The 19,933-nt window shown below is 38.2% G+C and overlaps 1 protein-coding gene across 3 annotated transcripts in view; it reads right to left on the reverse strand.

The window, feature by feature from the left end:
* The window catches only part of FYB2 (FYN binding protein 2), a 100,443-nt gene that overhangs the window by 37,002 nt on the left and 43,508 nt on the right, over nt 1-19,933 (reverse strand). For 2 of the 3 annotated variants that reach the window (XM_063104938.1, XM_063104937.1), the window contains 2 exons: nt 11,266-11,366; nt 837-871 (listed from right to left, as the gene is read on the reverse strand). In XM_063104938.1, the coding sequence (XP_062961008.1) occupies nt 837-871; nt 11,266-11,366 (136 nt within the window). The remainder of the gene's footprint in view (nt 1-836; nt 872-11,265; nt 11,367-19,933) is intronic. The other variant, XM_063104939.1, reaches the window with a different exon arrangement.

The following is a 19,933-nucleotide window of genomic DNA, read 5'->3' on the forward strand; positions in this document are numbered from 1 at the left end:
AAACTTAACTGACACTGTTAAGACATTGCATAAGTGCCAACCGTGTGCCACATACTGCACTTAGGTGTTTACATACTTAGTCTGACTTAATTCTCTCAGCAATTCATTGAATCAAGTATTGGGCCCCTTATTTACTGAGCATCTATTACAGCAGATACAGCTTCCTGTCCTCAGGAAGAATACACCATTTTACAGAGGACACACTGAAGCTCAGAGAGGTGAAATGCTCTGTTCTAGGCTAATCAATTGTTTACCTTCATTTACCTTATTTTCATTCTCACAAGGACCCCAGGTGGGGGTGCTTTATTATCCCCATTTTATAGGCGAGGAAATGGAGACTCAAAGTCATGTGGCCAGGAGCTGGGATGGAGGCCTGCAGTGATTCTGCTTGGGTCCTAATCAAGTTGCTGTATTGCTTCCAAAGTGGCCCCTAGCACCACACCCAGCAGGAGTCCAGAAACTATGCCTTAAATTTTCTGATTATTTTCTTGAAAGTACAGGGTCTACAAATTTGAATTGTGCCAAATGACTTGTCTGTCTGAAAGGCACAGTTATTAAAAGCCAGTTGGAGCTGGCCACCTTAGATAAGGGGCCAGGAATGGATTAAGACCACCTGCTCCTATCCCATCACGTATTTTCTGTGTCTGATGTTACAGGGCTCAGCATTCAGAATTTAAGCAGCTGGAGTCTAAAAAAGACTTAGAAATAGAAAACCAAATAAAAAAAAAACACCCCAAAAACCTTTCCTCCCTCATAAAAGAAACACCTTTAGAATCAACCTTATATACTTGTTTAACTTTTAGTTATTATGGTGGTAAGGAGAGAGGAAACAATACCTTTTGGAAGTCTTTGATTTCAACTTCGTAAGTCGCTAAAATAAACATAAAAAAATTATGTCAAAGCAATTTATCCACCCATTTCTTATAGTACCCAGGATTAAAGCAATTCCAAAAGACTGCAGAGTTCAGTTTTCTCAGTCTCAGAACATTGATCTGTGCAAGGCTCAGTGTGCATGGTGTGGGAAAGCATAGGGTCACTGATTACAGTTTTCATTTCTGTGGGAAGTCCCAGGATGAAATTTATGGTCAATGAAAACATACAATACCATTTTCAGTTTCCTATTTTGATAAATAGATACATACTCCATGCTTAAGATAAAGCACTGAAATTTAGTGGTAGCAATGAGAAGGCAAACTAGGAAGAAAAGAGGAAAAAAATAAAAAGGGCTAACAAATCCTAATTTCCACTTCAAGAAAGTGAACACCACATCATGCCCCTTAGTGACTTTGCTCTGTAAGTGTTTTATATCCTTAAATGTAGCTTGAAAAGAGGAGCCCACCTACTAGTGCTCAAATACCTTTTGATTTTTCCAATAGTTCTAAGATTTTATTTGATGACATGATACCAAACTTAATTATTAGTATAAGTAGTAGCAAGAATCTGGGTTCAAATCCTACTCATGCCATTTCCCACATGGGGGATTTCAGACAAATTAATTCATTTCTCCGAGCCACAGCTGGTTCATCTGTGAAACTGGGCCAGTTGGTACCTGTCTTAACAGAGTTACTGGGGAGATTAGAGGAGATGATATAAGAAATGTAATATGCGTAGAAGAGCACCAAACATTGTATAGAAAGTGGCTTGTTTTTTGATAAAATATCTTATTTGGTTATTCTTCGCTTCAAAGTTATTTATACAAGCTTTCACCCTACTGTTGATGAATATGTTTGCATCATAAGTGGGGCTCCTCCCTGCTTCTTTTCTCTTTCCTGCAGTTAGGGTCCTAAAGCTTTAGTTCAGAAAACTGACCAAACAACATGCTGCATTTCTAAGATCTTATTATTCTAAACATACAGTACATTGATAAAATAAATGAGATCCTAGGTCTTCTTTAAGGATTGGTCCCACTTGATTGTTGACACAGACATAAAATTCTGCATGGATGATTAATAATATATACTTCAACTTGGGTAATTGTACACTTTTATTTTCACTGATTTTTGAATGAAAACATTTTATTCAGCTATTCCTTGCTTTAAAAACTTTGTTAGCCATTGATACTTTAAAAAATATCTGTTTGTGATGCAGTTTCCATCATATCCATTCCTACTATGGATTTGTTTTCCAATTTTAAAAGTAATAATCTTCTCCTCCTCTCCTCCAATTTATTTCCTTATTTGTGTTTTTCAAAGAACTAACAAATCATAATCCAATTTCCTTCTCCTAGCCACCTGTGGGGTTAATAAGATTATCATATATTCAGTCTTAGAAGCAACAAAACCAAGGCTCAGACAGGCCTTACTTGCCATGGCTAGTAAACAAAGATGATACACATTCAATTAATAATGGATTCATAATGTTGATACTGCTTTTTAACAAAATGGAGGTTCTGCAATGGTAAGCTTTGCTACCAAAACTTACTCCAGGGTGGGGATATAAAGTATGTAGGGCTGCATCTCAAGAGGTCAGGAAGGGAACAGGAATGTGGCCCATAGAATTGGAGTCCTTGCTTACTTTCTACACAGTTATATAACTCTCTCTCCACTGAATAGCTCTACCATGTCTGGCAGAGAAAGGACATATACCAGAAGATGGTCCTCAGCAATCCCACAGCTGCTAGTGTCATAACATGGTCATGTCTTGGAGGCCCTCTGCTCTTTCTCTATGTATTGATTCCCTATGTGACCTTGGAAAAGTCTCTTTTATGCCAGGAGGTGAGAGGACCATTACTAATATTATAAAAATAATAATAAAAAGCAGCTAACATTTCTTATAGATACCAGGCCCTATGTAAGTGTTTAAATGCATTATTTAAATGCACTTAATTCTCGTGATAATCACTACTAATATTCCAATTTTACTGATGAAGAAACAGACATACAGAGAAGTGAAGTAACTTGCCCAAGGTTAGTCAGTTAGGAAATGACTTTCACACTTTCTTTCAACCATGAATTCATTCACTTACACAAAATATTACACAGGGACATGAACAGAACTTCTCTGTTTGAAGGTACCCTCAGGGTCTCTAAGACCTCTCAAGAAATCCTTGGGGCCTAAGAAGTAGCATGAAAAGCACTAATCTAGATGACCTCTAACGATAATTCTGCAGAGCTTCCAGAACATCCTGAATCCTGCATACCCAACGCCAAGTTCTGTAGAAAAGGGAGAAACCTCACAAAGACACCTGTGCTGAGCTATGCACCCCAAGGGGATGGTCTTCCCTGTTTTCTTGGCATTGTGCAAGGGACAGAATCACCCAATGGTGACATTAAAGCCAACCGCCTAATCCTCTCCCTCCTTCATTTCTGTCCTCCCTCCCTCTCTCCCTGTTAGGTATTATTTAGATTCCTCACCTTGATGGGCAAAGGAAGGGAAAAAAATCCATTTTAAGTTAACTTTTGTATAAGGTGTAAGTTAAAGTTTATTTTTACCTATTGATATTCAGTTGTTCTAACACCATTTGTTAAAAGGCTATCTTTCCTCTATTGAATGCTTTTGTATCTTCATTTAAAAAATCAGTTGGCCATATTCGTATAGGTCTATTTCTGGATTCTCAATTCTGCTCCATTGTTCTCTCTCTCTTTGCCAGTATCACACAGTTTTGATTACTGTAGCTGTAAGTCTTGAAATTAGATAGATTGATACCTCCTACTTTTTCTTTTTCAAAATTGTGTTTAGCTATTCTAGTTTCTTTGCCTTTCCATATGCATTTTAGAAAAGTCTTGTCTATATCTACAAATAAATCTTGCTGGGATTTTTACAGGAGTTGGACTAAACCTGTATATCACTTAGGGAGAATTGACATTTTTACTGTCAATTTTATTGTATTGAGTCTTCCAATCCACAAACACAGTATGTCTCTCCACTTATTTAGATTTTCTTAGGTTTACTTAATCAGCATTTTATAGTTTTCAGAATTTAAGTCTCGTACATGCTTTGTTAGACTTAAGTCTGAGTATTTCTCTTTTTTGAGTGACTGTAAATAGTATTGTATGTTTCCGTTTTAGTGTCCAGGTGTACATTGCTAGTATATAAAAATACAAATAATTTTTTTGTATGTTTATTTTGTATCCTGCAACCCTGATGAACTCATTTAGGAGGGTTTTCTCTGTGTGTGTGTGTCTGTTAATTCTTTAGGAACTTTTACTTAGACAATCATGTCACTGATAATAAATACAGTTTTATTTCTTCCTTTTTGATTCGTATGCCTTTTATTTCCTTTGTTTGCCTTACTGCACTGGCCAGAATTTCAGCACTATGTTGAACAGGCATGGTAAGAGTCAGTGCTGATGAAGACTGCAGTTATTCTCAGCAAGCCAACACTGTGGATGTCCCTAATGGTGTCAAGGGTTGTTGGGGTCTTCAGTGGTGATGGCTGCTAAGGTTCTCCTGATCTTCCCCTCCCATTGGGAAAGTTGTGGTGAGGGGGATCCCTCTTGGCACTGGGTTTGGCCTGTAGACTTCTTCACAGTGGCAGCTGCATGGAGCAGCCACAAAGCTGAGGCTTGAAGCACAGGTACGCATGGAGAGACTTTGGCCCTGGGGTCTGTGGCAGTAATGGCACGGGTTCCAAGTAACAGAATGTGAGGTACAGATGCTTGTGAAGTAGTCAGGGAGCCAAGAACAGGAGCACAGATATGCGCAGAGTTACAGTGGCTCCAGATCAGGGGAAGATGGGAAAAAAAGCATGACTGAAGAAGTACTTGATGACATAGTGACTGAACACTTCCCAAATTTGGCAAAAGACATAACATGACAGATTCAAGAAGCCAAGCAAACCCAAAACAGGATAAACACAATCCACATGAAGAAACATAATGAAACTTCTGAAAAATAAAGGCAAAGAAAAAATCTTGAAAGCAGTGAGAGAAAAATGACACATTACCTATAGGGGAAAACTCTTCAGATGACAATGGATTTCTTATCAGAAACCATGAAAGCGAGAAGTAAGTGGCACATTTTTCAAGTGTTAAAACTATTAACTCAGAATTCTGTTGCCAGTGAAAAATCCTTCAAGAATGAAGGGGAAACAAGACAGACACTCTCAGATGAAAAAAAAAAAAACAAAGAAAGAAAATTTGTTCTAACAGACCTATCTTGAACAACAGCTAAAGGAAGTTATCTAATCAGAAAAGAAATGATAAAAGAAAGAAACTTGGAACACCAGTATGGAAGAAAGAATAATGGAAAGAGTAAAATATGAGTAAATGCAACACATTCTTCTTATCTCAAGTTTCCTAAATTGTGTTTGATGGTTGAAGCAAAAATTTATAACACTGTCTAACATCATACTAAATGTATGTAAAGGAAATATTTAAGACAATTGTATTATAAGGGGAAGTTAAAGGGAAATAAATGGAAATAAGGTTTCTACATTTCACTTGAACTGATAAAACGTTCACACCAGTAAACTGTGATAAGTTATGTGTATACAATTCCTAGAGCGACCACTAAAAAAGCTATACAATGAGATGTAATAAAAAAGACTATAGATAAATTGAAAAGAATCTGAAAAATATTCAAGTAACCCATGGAAAGGCAGAAAGTATATTAAAAAACAAACAAACAAAAAAACCAAGGAAAAAGAGCAAACAAAAAATAAAGGTCAGACAAACCTTTACATATCAATAATTACATTAATTATATTAAATGTAAATTGCCTAAACACACCAATTAAAAGACAGAGATTAGTGGAATAGACGACTGTGGCCCAACTATATGTTACCTAAAAGAAACTCACTTCAAATATAATGGTATAGGTAGATTGAAGGTAAAAAAAAAAATAGAAAATAATGTATCAGAGAACATTAATCAAAAGAAAGCAGGTGTGGCTATATTAATATCAGGTAAAGTAGACTTCAGAGCAAAGAAAATTGCCAGAGACAGAGAGGGACATAATGTAATGATAAAATAGTTAAACAACCAAGAAGACATAACAATCCTAAATGTGTGTGTACCAAACTCTAGAGCTGCAAAATATGTGAAGCAAGAACTAAAAGAAAAAATAGACAAATAGACTCATAGTTTAAAACTTTAACACTCCTCTCTTGACAATTGATAAAACTAGACAGAAAATTAGCGAGGATACAGAAGAATTCAACACCACCATCAACCAACAGGATCTAACCAACATCTATAGACAACTCCCAAGAGCAGAATACACATTCTTTTCAATTACTCACAAACTTATACCAAGATGGACCACATTCTGGGCCATTAAATTAACCTCAACAAATGTAGAACAATTAAAATCATACAGAATTTGTGTTCTGACTACAGTGTAATCAAAGTAGAAATCAATAAACCAAAAGACAAAATGAAACTCTCCAAACACTTGGAAACAAAATAACACCTTTCTAAATAATCTGTGAGTCAAAAGTTAGTCTCAAAGGAAATCAAAACATATGTTAAACTGAATGAAAATGAAAATACAAGATATCAAAAATTGTGGGAACAGCTTAAGCAATGCTGAAGGGAAAATTTATAGCACTAAATGCTTACATTAGAAAAGAGGAAAAGGTGACATCATCAAGATGGTGGACTAGGAGATAACAGCCTTTATCTGCACAAAATAACAAATACAGATAGCTATTCACAAACCAAAATAGCCCAGAGAGGGTTTAAGGGTCCATTAAAGAATCTGCAGCAACACAGTGGAGAAAATCAACAGAGAATATCCACACAGAAACAATCTCTGGTGAGACTGACATACCTGAGATACCAGGAGACAGCTAGGAACAAAGTAGAAAGGCAGAGGTTATCTGGTTCCAATGGCCTGCTCTGCAGAGGATACTGACATACTTTGCTGCAGAGGGAGGTAACCAACAGCTATTCCTACCGAGGAACCCCAGAGAGGGAGAAATAGGTGCACACTACTCCCCCTCCACCAAGAATCAGTGCTGTTGAGCCACTTTGGGAAAGAAGTTGCCACCTCTCCCAACCCTGCATGTGCCCTGACCCTCAAGCCCTGGCCACCCTGCCAGGGCCCAGATCTGGGCTCTGTGCCTCCACTGTGCCCATCCATGTCTCAGACACTGGACCCATCATCATTGTGAGCTGGTTCACACTTTGGAGCCAGGAGCCAAGGTCTCTCTGAGTGTGTCCATGCTCCAGGCACCAGCTCAATTACCATAGAGTTATTGTTTATTTTAAATTTCAGTGATTCTTTCTTCTCTTCCCTCCATTGTACTGCTGAACACATCCATTGAGATTTTTATTTTCCTTAGTTTTCAATTAGAAAATTTCCATTCAGTTTTTCTTTACATCTTCTATTTCTTTGCAGAGACACATTCTATTATTTTGGTAAGACTATTTTTTTGCCATCCTTTTGAAGTATGTTCATAATTTCTCACTGAAATATTTTTATAGTAGCTGCTTTATATAGTCTTGGTCAGAAAATTTTCATATTTTAGTCATCCCAATTTTGGCATCTATTGATTGTCTTTTTCCATTCAGGTTGAGATTTTCCTGATTCTTGGTATGATGAGCGATTTTCAGATGAAACCTGGACATTTTGGGTAACATGTTATGAGACCCTGGATATTATTTAAACCTATTTTAGCTGTTTTTTGTTTGTTTGTTTGTTTGTTTGTTTTGACACCACAGTGGCAGCAAAAAAGGAGGGGGACTGTTTTGTTCTGCCAGATGGGGGGGAAGTCTAGGTTTCCCACTTGGTCTCTTTGAAACTTATCTTACTCAGCTGCTATAACAAAATATCATAAACTGGATGGCTTAAAAATGACAAAATCTATTTCTCACAGTTCTGGAGGCTGGGAAGTCTAAGATCAAGGCACTGGCAGATTTGGTGTCTGGTGAGGGCTGTTTACTGGTTCACAGATGGCAACTGTCTTGCTGTGTCCTCACACAGTGGAGAGAAGAAGCAAGCTCTCTCAGGACTCCTATAATGACATTAACTACATTCGTGAAGAGTTTACCCTCATGACATTATCTAATTCTAATTACCTCCCAAGACCCTACCTTCAAATATCATCATATTAGGGCACAAGGTTTCAACATATATATTCTGGGGAGTCACAAACATTCATTCTGTAAAGATACTGAACTGAGGGAAAGACCCCTCCTCACTGCTGGGCAGGAGCAGGAGTTCCAGCTCTCCACTAGGCATATGTGATAATGCCTGGCTGGGAAGGGTAGGGGTACCTTGTTTTACTCCCCATGTGGTGGTCTCTGCTGCTACCATAGGGAGAGAGTGGCTTTCTTCCTGCTGGGTGGTTGTGAAAGTCCTCTCACTAGGTCTGCTCTGATACATCCCAACAGGGAGGGAAGGGCTGCCTTGTTACTGCAGGGAAGGAGGTGAAAGTCCACGTTCCCCATGTGGTTTTCACAGACACTGTAGTTGAGGTTTCATGACCACCTGATGGGGATGAAAACTCCAGCCCTCTCCTTGGCTTTTGCTGACACCACCTGGGTTGGGGAGTTGTACATCATTACAGCCTGATGAGGGACTTGTCCAGACTCCTTACTGGGCATTGCTGTTGTTGGTGGGGCCACTGCTTTTTTCTCTGATGTTTGGCTGGAGTAGACCAGTTATTGTCTAGAGATTTTCTGTCTTTCTAAGCTGCCCTTTTCCTGGTCCCTTGGCTGGAAAGAGAAGGCTTTTGTTGGAGCTGTTTCTGCCTGTACCCATTGGTGTTTCCACATTGTCAGCTTTTTCACCTCCAGATGTGGGATATATGCAGCAAAACAAAAACTAGGGAACTCACCACCTTGTCCTTTCTTGGGTTCCGCTGGTCTACCTTCTTCTACCTTTCAGAGTCTTCTAGTCTTCTTATGTTTGTTTTATATATATAATGTACAGAGTTTTTAGTTGTACTTAGCAGAAGGAATAGGGTAAAGTACATCTGCTCCATCTTCCCAGAAGCAGAATTTCACTTGAATATAAATGTATTATTTTATCAAACACTCAGAATAAGTCCACAGAAGAGATTATACCCATTTTTGAGATGAGGAAACTGAGATTCAAATGTCATTCAACCAATGAGCAGTATAGAGAGGATGGAAGATACTGGGAGAAGAATCAGAGTAAAAGTGGGAGTACAATACCTCACTTCCTTTCTCCTTCCTGCGGGTAGCTGCACCTTGGCTCTTTACAGAGAGGGAGGGAGAGGGGTGGGGACCTACAACAGAACCTTCTTGATCCCAGGCTGTGGTTCTTCAGCCTCTTCTGCCCCATCAGGTGTATTCCTAACTCCTGCAAGGAGGCCTGTACCCCGTCTCTGGCAGGGGAAGCCGTAGCCACCCTTGCCCTTCTCCCACTCTGCTCCCTTTCTACTGTCCTATGCTCTGTCACCTCTCCATTGGGTAAGTGGCTTATTTTCTGAGCCTTTTCTTGTTTCATACATAATCCCTTGCCTCCTTGGCAGCACTGTCCATGAAATACACAAGAAATCCTTCCATGAAACACTAAAGAGAGGCCTGGGTTAGTGGATCCTTCTTTGGGTACCTCAAGTGATACACCTGGCAGGCCCATCTTTAAAATGTGTGGCCTGGAGAGAACAAGTGCAGGACTTGGGTCCAGCTTCCCGTTTCAATCCTCAGCTTCTCTCTGCACCATGAGGGGCCTTGCATATGTCAAAAACCCATCCACGCCATTGCCCAGGAACAGCTCTCCCTGCAGCCCAGTCTGTTTGAGGAAGAAAGACTTAGGGAGGAGATCCAAGCAGGATCTTGGAAAGTCATTTACCAGGGGGTGGATTCTAGGGATCACACATGGTCCAGAGAGAGAAGGTGCAGGCTCTGATAGGAGCATCCCCTTGGCCTTGTGACCTCTTAGCCTTGTGCAAAAGCACACAGTTGGAATTTGGCTCAAATGGGGCCACGGCCTTTCTATTCAAAGTGTGGCCTGTAGACTGGTGGCACTGGCATCACCAGGAAACTTTTTATAAGTACAGAATCTTAGACCCCACACCAGAGCTACTGAACCAGAATCTACACTTTAACAAGACACTTGGGTGATCTGTGTGAACCTTAGAATTTGAGAAGCCCTGCTCTCAAGCTGGGGCCCAGAGACCCTGAGTGTAGGGCAGCATTGCCTTCCGGGGGTGTTGGGGGCAGGAGTGGCTCCTCTAATAGCTAGTAGTTTACAAACCATATGGGAGAATCTAGACCTCACCCAGTCTAGGAGACAGGGAGTTTTTCTAGTAGTTCTCCAACCTCTTGTTTCCTGGGGGAGTGGACGGAAATTTCAGTGCATCCTGATTCTTACTCCATGAACTTAAGTATGTATTCCCAGGAAAATGACTTCCTTTCCCAGAATCTTGGACCTCTTGTCTGAACAATAAAGAGGTTGGACCACACGATCTCATTGATCCTCCTTCCAGGAAAGCCAAACTTCCTTGAATGAGAAGCAGCACAAGATTATGAAAAGTATGTGGATTTTTGATGCAGGTTGAACCTGTTTCACATTATAGCTCCCCTACATATTACTTGTATGACCTTGTGCAACTCAGTCTCTCTGATCTTCAATTTCCTGTCTCTATCGGTGGGGTGATAAAACCACTCTATCAGCACAGATGGACATAGAGGACCTAACACAGGACTGTAGCCCATAACACAGGCTCAATAAATACTAGAGTTTATTCCAGCACTGATATTTATGCCTTTTGTAGAGAACTGGCTGATTCTACAGCCAGAACAAAGACTTCAAAACTTGAAGAAATGAGTCCCTGTTTCTTCATCTTTTTACCTGAGAAGGTCTCTTTTTTTTTTTTTCACAAAAAGGTCTGAACATTGTTGGCAATACCAGAGGCAGAAGGACTTAGTTTTGAACCAGTGGTCAGATCCATAAAATAAATCCCCTGCTCCCATTCAGACTGAACACAGGGGACTAATTCTCATGTTCTGTTATCTCCCTCTCCATACACTGAATAACCAGGGGACTTCCAGAAAGACACCACGAGAAGAGAGAAAAAGTTTCTATAGGAGAAGGAATAAAAATGAATCACCCTACCTTGATTTTCCCTCCCTTGTATCTACAAAAGGCAAAGCAGCTAAGTCAATTGGTGAAGGAGAGAGAAGAGATAGAGAGAAGGTCCCAACAGGAGTCATGAGATAGCACTGATGCCCGACTGGATTTGTTTATACTTTTAAGAGACCAGCCATGGGAAAAAAAGAAAAAAGAAATAAGATGGTAGAGCAGAGTGACCGTGAATTTTTAAACTTACAGTTATCTAGAGGGAAAATACCATTTTTGACACATTTTCATTCCACACGGAGGTACAATATTAATTGGCTTAGCAGACTTACAATCAGCAATTTCTTTTGCAGTGCACAGGTTAATGGAGTTGCCAGAGTGTCTCAGATATGAAATCGTTGCCTCGTAATTATGTGGTTCTTCAAATTCAGCACTGAGAAGCATGGAGAGAAAAGGTTACTTAAAACATTTGTTTAAACATATAATAAAGCTTTTTGTATTTTTTCCTCATTAAAGAAATATAAATATGACTGGCCAATATGGTGGCCTAAGCAGATATGAAAGGTGCATCACCCCTAAACACAGGAATTCTAGATGAAATATGATAATGTGAAGAATTGTTCAAAGTTTACCAAGCTCACATAGAAATTAATAAAGTAAACTCCCAGGTGCCATAGAGAGAAAACTCACAATTAAAGATGCAAGTGAGAACCACAGTCAAGAGACTCAAAGGGAAATTAAGACCAGATAAAGAGTGATCTTAATAGCTGGGCAACTGGATTTAATGTCTGAGTCAAAAGGTAAATCTGAGCCCCCAGGGCCTCATATGAATAGGAAGCTGGAACAGTATAAAGTCCAGAGTCATAAAATGCTGTCCCATTTGTAAAACAAATTCTAAAAAAAAATCTGTCCATTCTCCCAGGGAATGTGCAAGGAAGCTTGCTATGGCCATAGAAGCTGAAAGAGTAACTCACGAGAAATCAGAAACTCAAAAACCCAGGCAAGTACAGATGTGAGGTCTAAATTCATAGGATCTGTGTATTTCAGAGACACAAGCCAAAACTCGTACTTGAAACCCAAAACCCCCTTGCAAAGGCGAATCTGAAATTATTCTGTAAAGATGCTTACACAACACGTGGCATCTATGGTTTCCAAATAAAACAATTACCATTCCAAAAATATATATATATATGATAGTAAAAAAACTGAAAACCACACAAGGAGATGAGTCATCATAAGACAGTCAGAAGATATAACTAATGGGGGAAATAATAGAATAACATGAAAGTGAATTTAAAATAAATATGTTTTCAGTGTTGAGAGAAATAAAGTGAGGAATAATAGCCATTAGGTAAAAATAAGAGACTGGTAGATTTGGGGACAGAAAAAAGGAGTTAGAGAAATCATAAATATAGTTATTGAAATAAAAATTTTAATGTAGAGACTGAAAGCTAGACTAGATGCAGCAGAAGAGGGAATTGGTGAATTAGTTACATCCGACGAAATCACGTGGAATATAGCACAGAGAGATTCAAGAGAAGTTAAGAGATAGAGAAAATAGAATGAGAAGATCCAACATACGTATACGAAAGATTTTGAAAGAAAAGAAGAGAGAGAATGATGAAAAGGAGTCAATATTCAAACAAGAGACTTTTCTAAAATTTAAGAAGACTTCTAAAATTGAAAAGGGACATAAGTTCTATTGAAGCACCTTTAATAATGAGAAATAACAATAAATCCACATGTACACACTTTGTAATAAATTAGCATAAGTCAAAGAAAGGAAAAAAACATAAAACCTACATGAGTGAAAAGACAGAGTAGCTACTAAGGAACAAAAATCAGACTATAGACTTCTCATTAGCACCCTGGATGGTGGAGATGGTGGATAACATCTTAAAACACTGGGAATTGGAAAAAGCTAACATAAAATTCTATTTCACCTAAATTACCTTTGAAGAGTGAGAGAGAAACAAAGACATTTTCAGAATGCAAGTGCATGCACTTACTACTCACAGATCCTTACTGAAATACATCAAAATGACATATTTCAGTCAAAAGAAATTTTTAGTTGTTTGGGAAATCTAAAACACAACTGGAAAAAATAGTGCATGAAGGAATTAGCTGCCAAATAATTTTCTTTGTTTTTCAGAAATGTTATTCTGAACCTTATATATTCTGTGATCAGTGCTAAACATATGGAGCTTCAGCCTCATACAACTATAGAAAATTAACCATCAAAAGAATATTTATAAAAGCATTAGTTTTATTTTGCTATTTTACAAAATAAGAAAAAAAGGTGTACAGAAATTGATTGTACTTTTTTTTTTTTTAAAAAGAACCCTAATACAAACATTTTTTATTCTTATTTTGGTACTCATTCCATTCCATGACAGTATTATTTCTATTAGTTTATTTTGATAACAATTTTTCAACTATTTTTTGATGATTTCTAGAGGTGTCAGATCCCTGATTTTAAGCAGAATAAAGGGGGGAAAATGGACTATGAAAAAAAGAGAGATTTTAACCCAAACTCACTGAATAAAATACTGGAACAATGAATTAAGCAACATTAGAAATAACTCAAGAACAACTAAAATTCATTCCAAGACTTCAAGGATGGCTTCAATGATAGAAAATCTATCATTGCAATTAATCACATTGTTTCGGTAAAAGAGGAAAAAAAACCCATTATTTTAATAGATGCATAAAAACATTTCATGGAGATAAACTTTCTTAACTAGATTAACTTCCAACAAATATCATACTTAACTGTGAAGTGTAACAGAGTTAATATCTAAACTCTACTGGGAACTTCAGCAATAGGAAAAAGACAAATAACCCCATAGAAAATTGGACAAAAATATATGACAGACATCACAGAAGAGTTAAAGTGAACAGCTCATAAAAGAAAATTCCTAATCTCATAGTAAACAGGAAAATGGAGATCAAGACAATGAGAATTTAGTTCACACCCATCAGATTAGCAACTATCCAGTTTGAAAATAATACATCATTTGGCAAGAAGATAAAGAAACAGAAAATCCATATGCTGCTTTAAGAGTATGAATTGGCACAACCATTTTGGAGGATAATTTTTCAATATCTAGTAACACTTAAGTTGTTTATTTACTATCATTTAGCAATTCTACTTCTAAGTAAATAGCTTTGAGAAACTTGCTTGTATTCATTCACCTAGAAACATAAGATGATTACTGCAGCATTGTCTACAATGGTGGAAATTCAAAACAACCTACATGTCCCTCATTAAGGGTCAGCTTTGATCAGAAATGAATAAATATCTGACTTCAGATGATTATAAATAATTTCAACCAAATGTTTTTTTGAAAAAGGCATCTTTAGGATCAACTGTCTTTACAGAGAGAGAGTCTCAGGATTAATGTTAAAAGGGACAAAGGACATTGTAGCTGTATTTAAACCTGCTTTGCTACCTGAAAATGTCTGTTATCTTTTCCCTCAGTCCATTAAAGCTAGATCTGAGATCCACCTTGATTTTATACAGTGTGGATCAATATAAAGAACTTGGATCACAGAGAAGAAGTAACTCTATGATTTAAATATATCTATGCTTCAATTTCTTTATTCCTTATTTCCACATTTATGAAAAATGTCTGTCTCCAGCAGTGCAGATGCTATTGGGAGGCAGTGTAGAATAACAGGCAGACCTGGAGCGTGGGGCCAGACAGATCTAAATCTGAATCCTAGCTCTCCTCCACTTTCTAGTTACAAAGTACTAGATAAATACCTTAACCCTCCATGTCCTACTTTACGAAATAGTGACAATTAAATTTACTTTAAATGGATATTGTGGATATTGAATGAAATATTTGTCCTCTGCACATAGGCATTTCACAAAAGTGTGCTAGTAATATTACGTTGGAGGACAGAAATGATTGTATTTTTAAAAGATAAGTTTTGAGGTTTGCATTTTGTAAAGTTCTTTTATTACTGGCATAGGATCAGGTTTCTACCTTTTCATACTGTCTTACAGAAAACCTCTAGCAATTGAAATATTATATCATAAAACTTTAATGTTCCTTAATGATATCTTCAATATTATCTAGGTTCAAGAAGCAACAACAGCTCCTTAAATGCAAGGCAAGTGTTAAAGATGATTTACAAAACCAGAAATTTTGTAATTTTGTTTAGACCCTTAGAATTCTACCTTCAAAATAAATTTTTGAACAAGCAGTATCTCTTTGACTGAAGCATAGACAAGTGACCTCCTCTCATGGTTGTTTCCACTTGCCATGTCTACCTCTGGACCACAGCCCTGAGATCTCTCTGCAGAATCTCTCATTGTCCTTAGAAGAATGATTTGTCACCTTCCATATTAGGCTGTACTCTGAAGACGTGGCTCACACAGCTGATTCAAACATCTGTTCACTTGGTCAAATAATGAAATTCATCACAGTAATACCTGTAGCTACTATTGAGGGTTTGCCATGTGTTAGACACTGTGCTTAGATTCAGTATGTGCATTTTCACTGGCTCTGTCATCCTGAGCTGTCATTTAGGTTCTTAGAGCCTTAATTTCCTCACAGGGTCACTGTGTGAGAATAAATGAGTTACCACATGGGAAATGCCCAAGAGGCAATTTTCTTGTCTTCTGTGCCACATTGCATAACAGTAAGTCAAAAAGTTTCACTGCAAGAAAGTTCTGAGAAATCTAAAGACAACCTTGCATTGAGTAGAATGGTTGAGACTTGGACAGTAAAACCTGTAAGCTGTACTTTTGTATTTATTTTATAAGGGTGGTGGGGGTGTTGTGGACCTAAGCTGAAAACCCAGATTTTTCCACTTCTTATTTCAGTGGGCCACAAATTTTGGAAATAGGGATAGTTTAGCCAGCAGGTGCTCTCTGTGACATTCTATGGGTTCCTGGTGACCAGGGAGTATGAGAGCATCTGGTTTCTCAATTTCCAAATTTCAAACTGGGCAAATTCCTATTTCCTGTAAGTACTTCTTGTAAGACGACTCTCCCCACAGGCCTTCACACTAAGAAATCCTTCGCTTGACTTAAATGATCGGCAATTAGATTTTTAAAAATGGCATCCATGCTATCTAAAATGGATCTCAAAATACATTTGTACCAGGTTCACAAAAATACATAATAAATTTTAAAGGATATTTTTCTCTCGTAAGCTATTAAAACTTTTGTCTCTACATATTTTCACAAAACACACACATGCACACACATGTGTGCGTATTATACAATATATGTTTTAATATTTGGGCATATATATTTTTATATGTGTTTATATACATATGCACATATATATACACAACCCTATCACCACAGTACCATAACTTTACTAATTCTACTATGACTTTTACTACAACAACTAACAATAAATACATCTTCAACATATCTCAGTCCTGGATACTAGGGTTTTTTTTCTTTTATTCATATATTTATGACCCCATTATTTCTACAGAGGACCGCAAAACTATGATGAGCAAGTAAATGTTACTGAAGTGCTGCATCACATTACAAAGTATGCCATCTCCTCGGCTTCAGTTTAACTCTAAAGCTACATTGTCAAAGCATTGATTTCATTCATAAGCAGGGCATGTAAACAATAATAATGGCTAATAATTATTGAGAATTCACTATGAGCCAGGCACTGCTCCAATTATACATGTCAATTCATTTGCCCCTATGAAGTAGATACTATCATTCCTGATATGTTGAGATGAGGAAACTGAGGCATAATCCAAGCTCACAGAGTAGTAAATGGCAGAGCACAGATTACAGATTAGAAGCCGGGTATGTGACTCCGGAATCTGTGCTCTTAACCACTGTGCTATATACCGTCTCACACAGGGAAAGTACCAGTTGAAGTCTACATAGCATGAGTAGCTCACACTGCAGTGAAAGTCATCAAAGAAACAGGTCATTAGAACATAGAGCTAAGAAGACCCCAGAGGACTGTCCAAGCTCTTAACCAAAGCCATAATGGGAAAAGAGCATGTCTACAAAAGATGCAAAAGTAGAAATATTCTAAGCTTTCTCATTCATTAAGTTGCACATTCTTATTCACTCTTTGAAAAAACTATATTCATGTTGGCCGTATATATGTTATCTCATTTAATCCTCTCAGTAGCACTATGAGGCATTTTACAGATGAGGAAACTGAGGCTTGAAGATATTCAATAACTTGCCCAAGATAGCACTGTTGGTAAGTAGCACAGGAGGTATGGAAATAGTCCATTGGTCTTTTTCTCTGCACTACAAGTCACTCTAGAACCAAGGGAAACCTGAAAAATGAAAATAATGAAGCACTGGATGATGGTGAAAGTCAAGGAGTTTATGAATGGGTTCAGGATGATATTTTTCAAGACTTTGTTAGGCTGATCCAACAGTTTCACAGATCAATTCTCCTATATATTAGTCATTTATATGGGGAAAACGTGACAATGAAGCTACTATTCTCTGAGCCTGGCATTATCACCTATAAAATAAAAATTTTATTTAACCTGTAATTTGAGGTTAGGACGGCACCAGTGGTGAATTTGGAATGACTTTCTAAAAGCATTTGTCTTCTACTAATGCAACTGCTAAAGCAGATTCTTAATAAACCAGCAGCAACATCAGCGGCATAAAACAAAATGACCACAAGCCCTCATCAAAATAAGGGATTGTGGTTATTTTGATCTCTAAGGTCAAATTTTTTAAAATCTGCATTTCAAATTTCAGAGTGCCTGTTTTGAGGCATGCCCATCTGTTTTACAGAGAGAGAGGCAGGGTCTTCCTCGGAGCTAGCGGCAGCCTTTCACTAGGAGTCCCGTCTGACTGCCAGTCTGCTGCCTGCAGCTTCAGACCTTGATACAGCCAAACCCTGCTACTAAAAACAAACAACAAATCACTGCCTTTTATCCAGTGTTTACAACACTGTAATTCCACTTTGCGGAATTAAAGATGCGCATCTCAGTCCTCACAATCACCCTAGGAGATGGGATTTGATTCCACCATTTCCTATACAAGGATGTGGAAGGCCCTGAGATACTAAATAACTTTTCCGAGTCCACATAGCTAGTTTGTGGAACTGGAAACATGAATCCAAGCCTTTCTGACCCCAGAATCTATGCTTTTAACTCTTTATAACATACTTTCTGGATCTTCTAATTTGTAAACATTGCTGCCATTCAACTTAAACAAACTTCAGTTATGCAGCTGGTAAGAAAGAAATATTAGACCCTCTCCTGCTTTTGAAGAATTTATAATTTAGACAGAGAGGTGAGATACACCCAGGAAAATGGGAAATAACAAAAATAGACTGGATATCTTTTGAGTCTCAAGCTGGATACCATCTAAGTTCATTCCCCTACTCAGACAACATTTATTGAGCAGCTATTACATGCTGCTGGACCCCTCCCCCTACCCCACACCCTGCCACTACACATTCTAATCATGTCACGTTACCTGTATTTCCTGAACACATCAGGCTGTTTCCTGCCTCTGTGCTTTTGTGCATGTGATTCCTCTGCTTGCAATATCCTTATCACCAATGTCCCATGCACAACCCTATTTTTCTCTTTAACATACTAAATGTTATTCTGCTTGGCCCTTCCATGATCTATTCTCCACAGCCAGAGTGCTGTGCTCTCTCCTATCTTGAGGACCTTGCAAACGTTGTTCCTGCTGCCTAGGATATCTTCTGTATGGCCTGCTCCTCAACCATCTGGTCTCACCTTTGTTCCCTTTCACAAAATCTTTCTCCAGCTATTTTTTCCAAATAGCCCTCCTCCCCATCTATTTCTATATACCATCATACTCTGCCTCATGCCCTTGTTAGTCATTGTCATAGTCTTGAAATTATTATTACTTTTTGAAACTAGTTCAATTTTGTCTTTCTTGCTCTGGGAGGTGAAAAACATTATCCCTTCTTTCATGGGCTTTGCAGTTTAATAGATATCTCTAGGGTGTCCCATCCAAATACTAACCGGGCCCGACCCTGCTTAGTTTCCAAGATCAGACGAGAAGGCATACCTGTTCCCCAATGTTCATTGAAGCACTCTTTACAGTAGCCAAGAGTTGGAACCAGCCCAAATGTACATCATCGGATGAGTGGTTATGGAAAATGTGGTACATCTACACAATGGAATACTACTCAGCTATAAAAATGAATGAAATACTGCCATTTGCAACAACATGGATGGACCTTGAGAGAATTATATTAAGTGAAACAAGTCAGGCACAGAAAGAGAAATACCACATGTTCTCACTTATCGGTGGGGGCTAAAAATAAATAAATAAATTCACACACACACACACAAAAACCGTGGGGGAAAGAGGCATAACAACTACAATTCCTTGAAGTTGATATAACAAGCAAACAGAAAGGACATTGTTGGGTGGGAAGGGGCAGAGGGAGGAGGGAGGGAGGTTTCAGTAATGGGCCACAATAATCAACCACATTGTATATCAACAAAATAAAATTTAAAAAAATAAATAAATAAAAACCCTTCATGGTGGAAAAAATCTGAGACAGGATAATATGGCTAAAAATCGTAATATGGCCTTGAGTTCACATCCTGAATAAGCTTTGTATGTTCTTGCACTTTAGGGCAAGTCATGAAACATTTCTGGCTCTTGGTTTCTCATCTACAAAATGGGAGTATTAATTTTGCCCTATGACGGTCATGTGGAAAAGTCAGTCTCACAGATACAAAAGGTCTGAGCAATACCCAGCGTGTGGCCATACTCAAGATTAGTTTTCATTCAACCTTACTGCATATGCCTTTGTACAAAAATAAGCTTCAAGTTTGTAACTTGCGATTGCCTGATTTCTTCCACAGTCATGACTTTTTCCAGTTTATCATCTGAAGGCCACTGAAGAGAAAAGGCAACGCTGGGCTCCAAACCCTTTCACCCTGGCCAGCCTCCCTGTACCCTGGCATGGTTGACCCAGTTCCAGTCGCACCCACCTGGATTACTTAACCTGACCCTCTGTGGTCAGATAGGCTTCAAACCAC

This window comes from Cynocephalus volans, chromosome 8, assembly GCF_027409185.1.
Source record: "Cynocephalus volans isolate mCynVol1 chromosome 8, mCynVol1.pri, whole genome shotgun sequence".
NCBI lineage: Eukaryota > Metazoa > Chordata > Mammalia > Dermoptera > Cynocephalidae > Cynocephalus > Cynocephalus volans.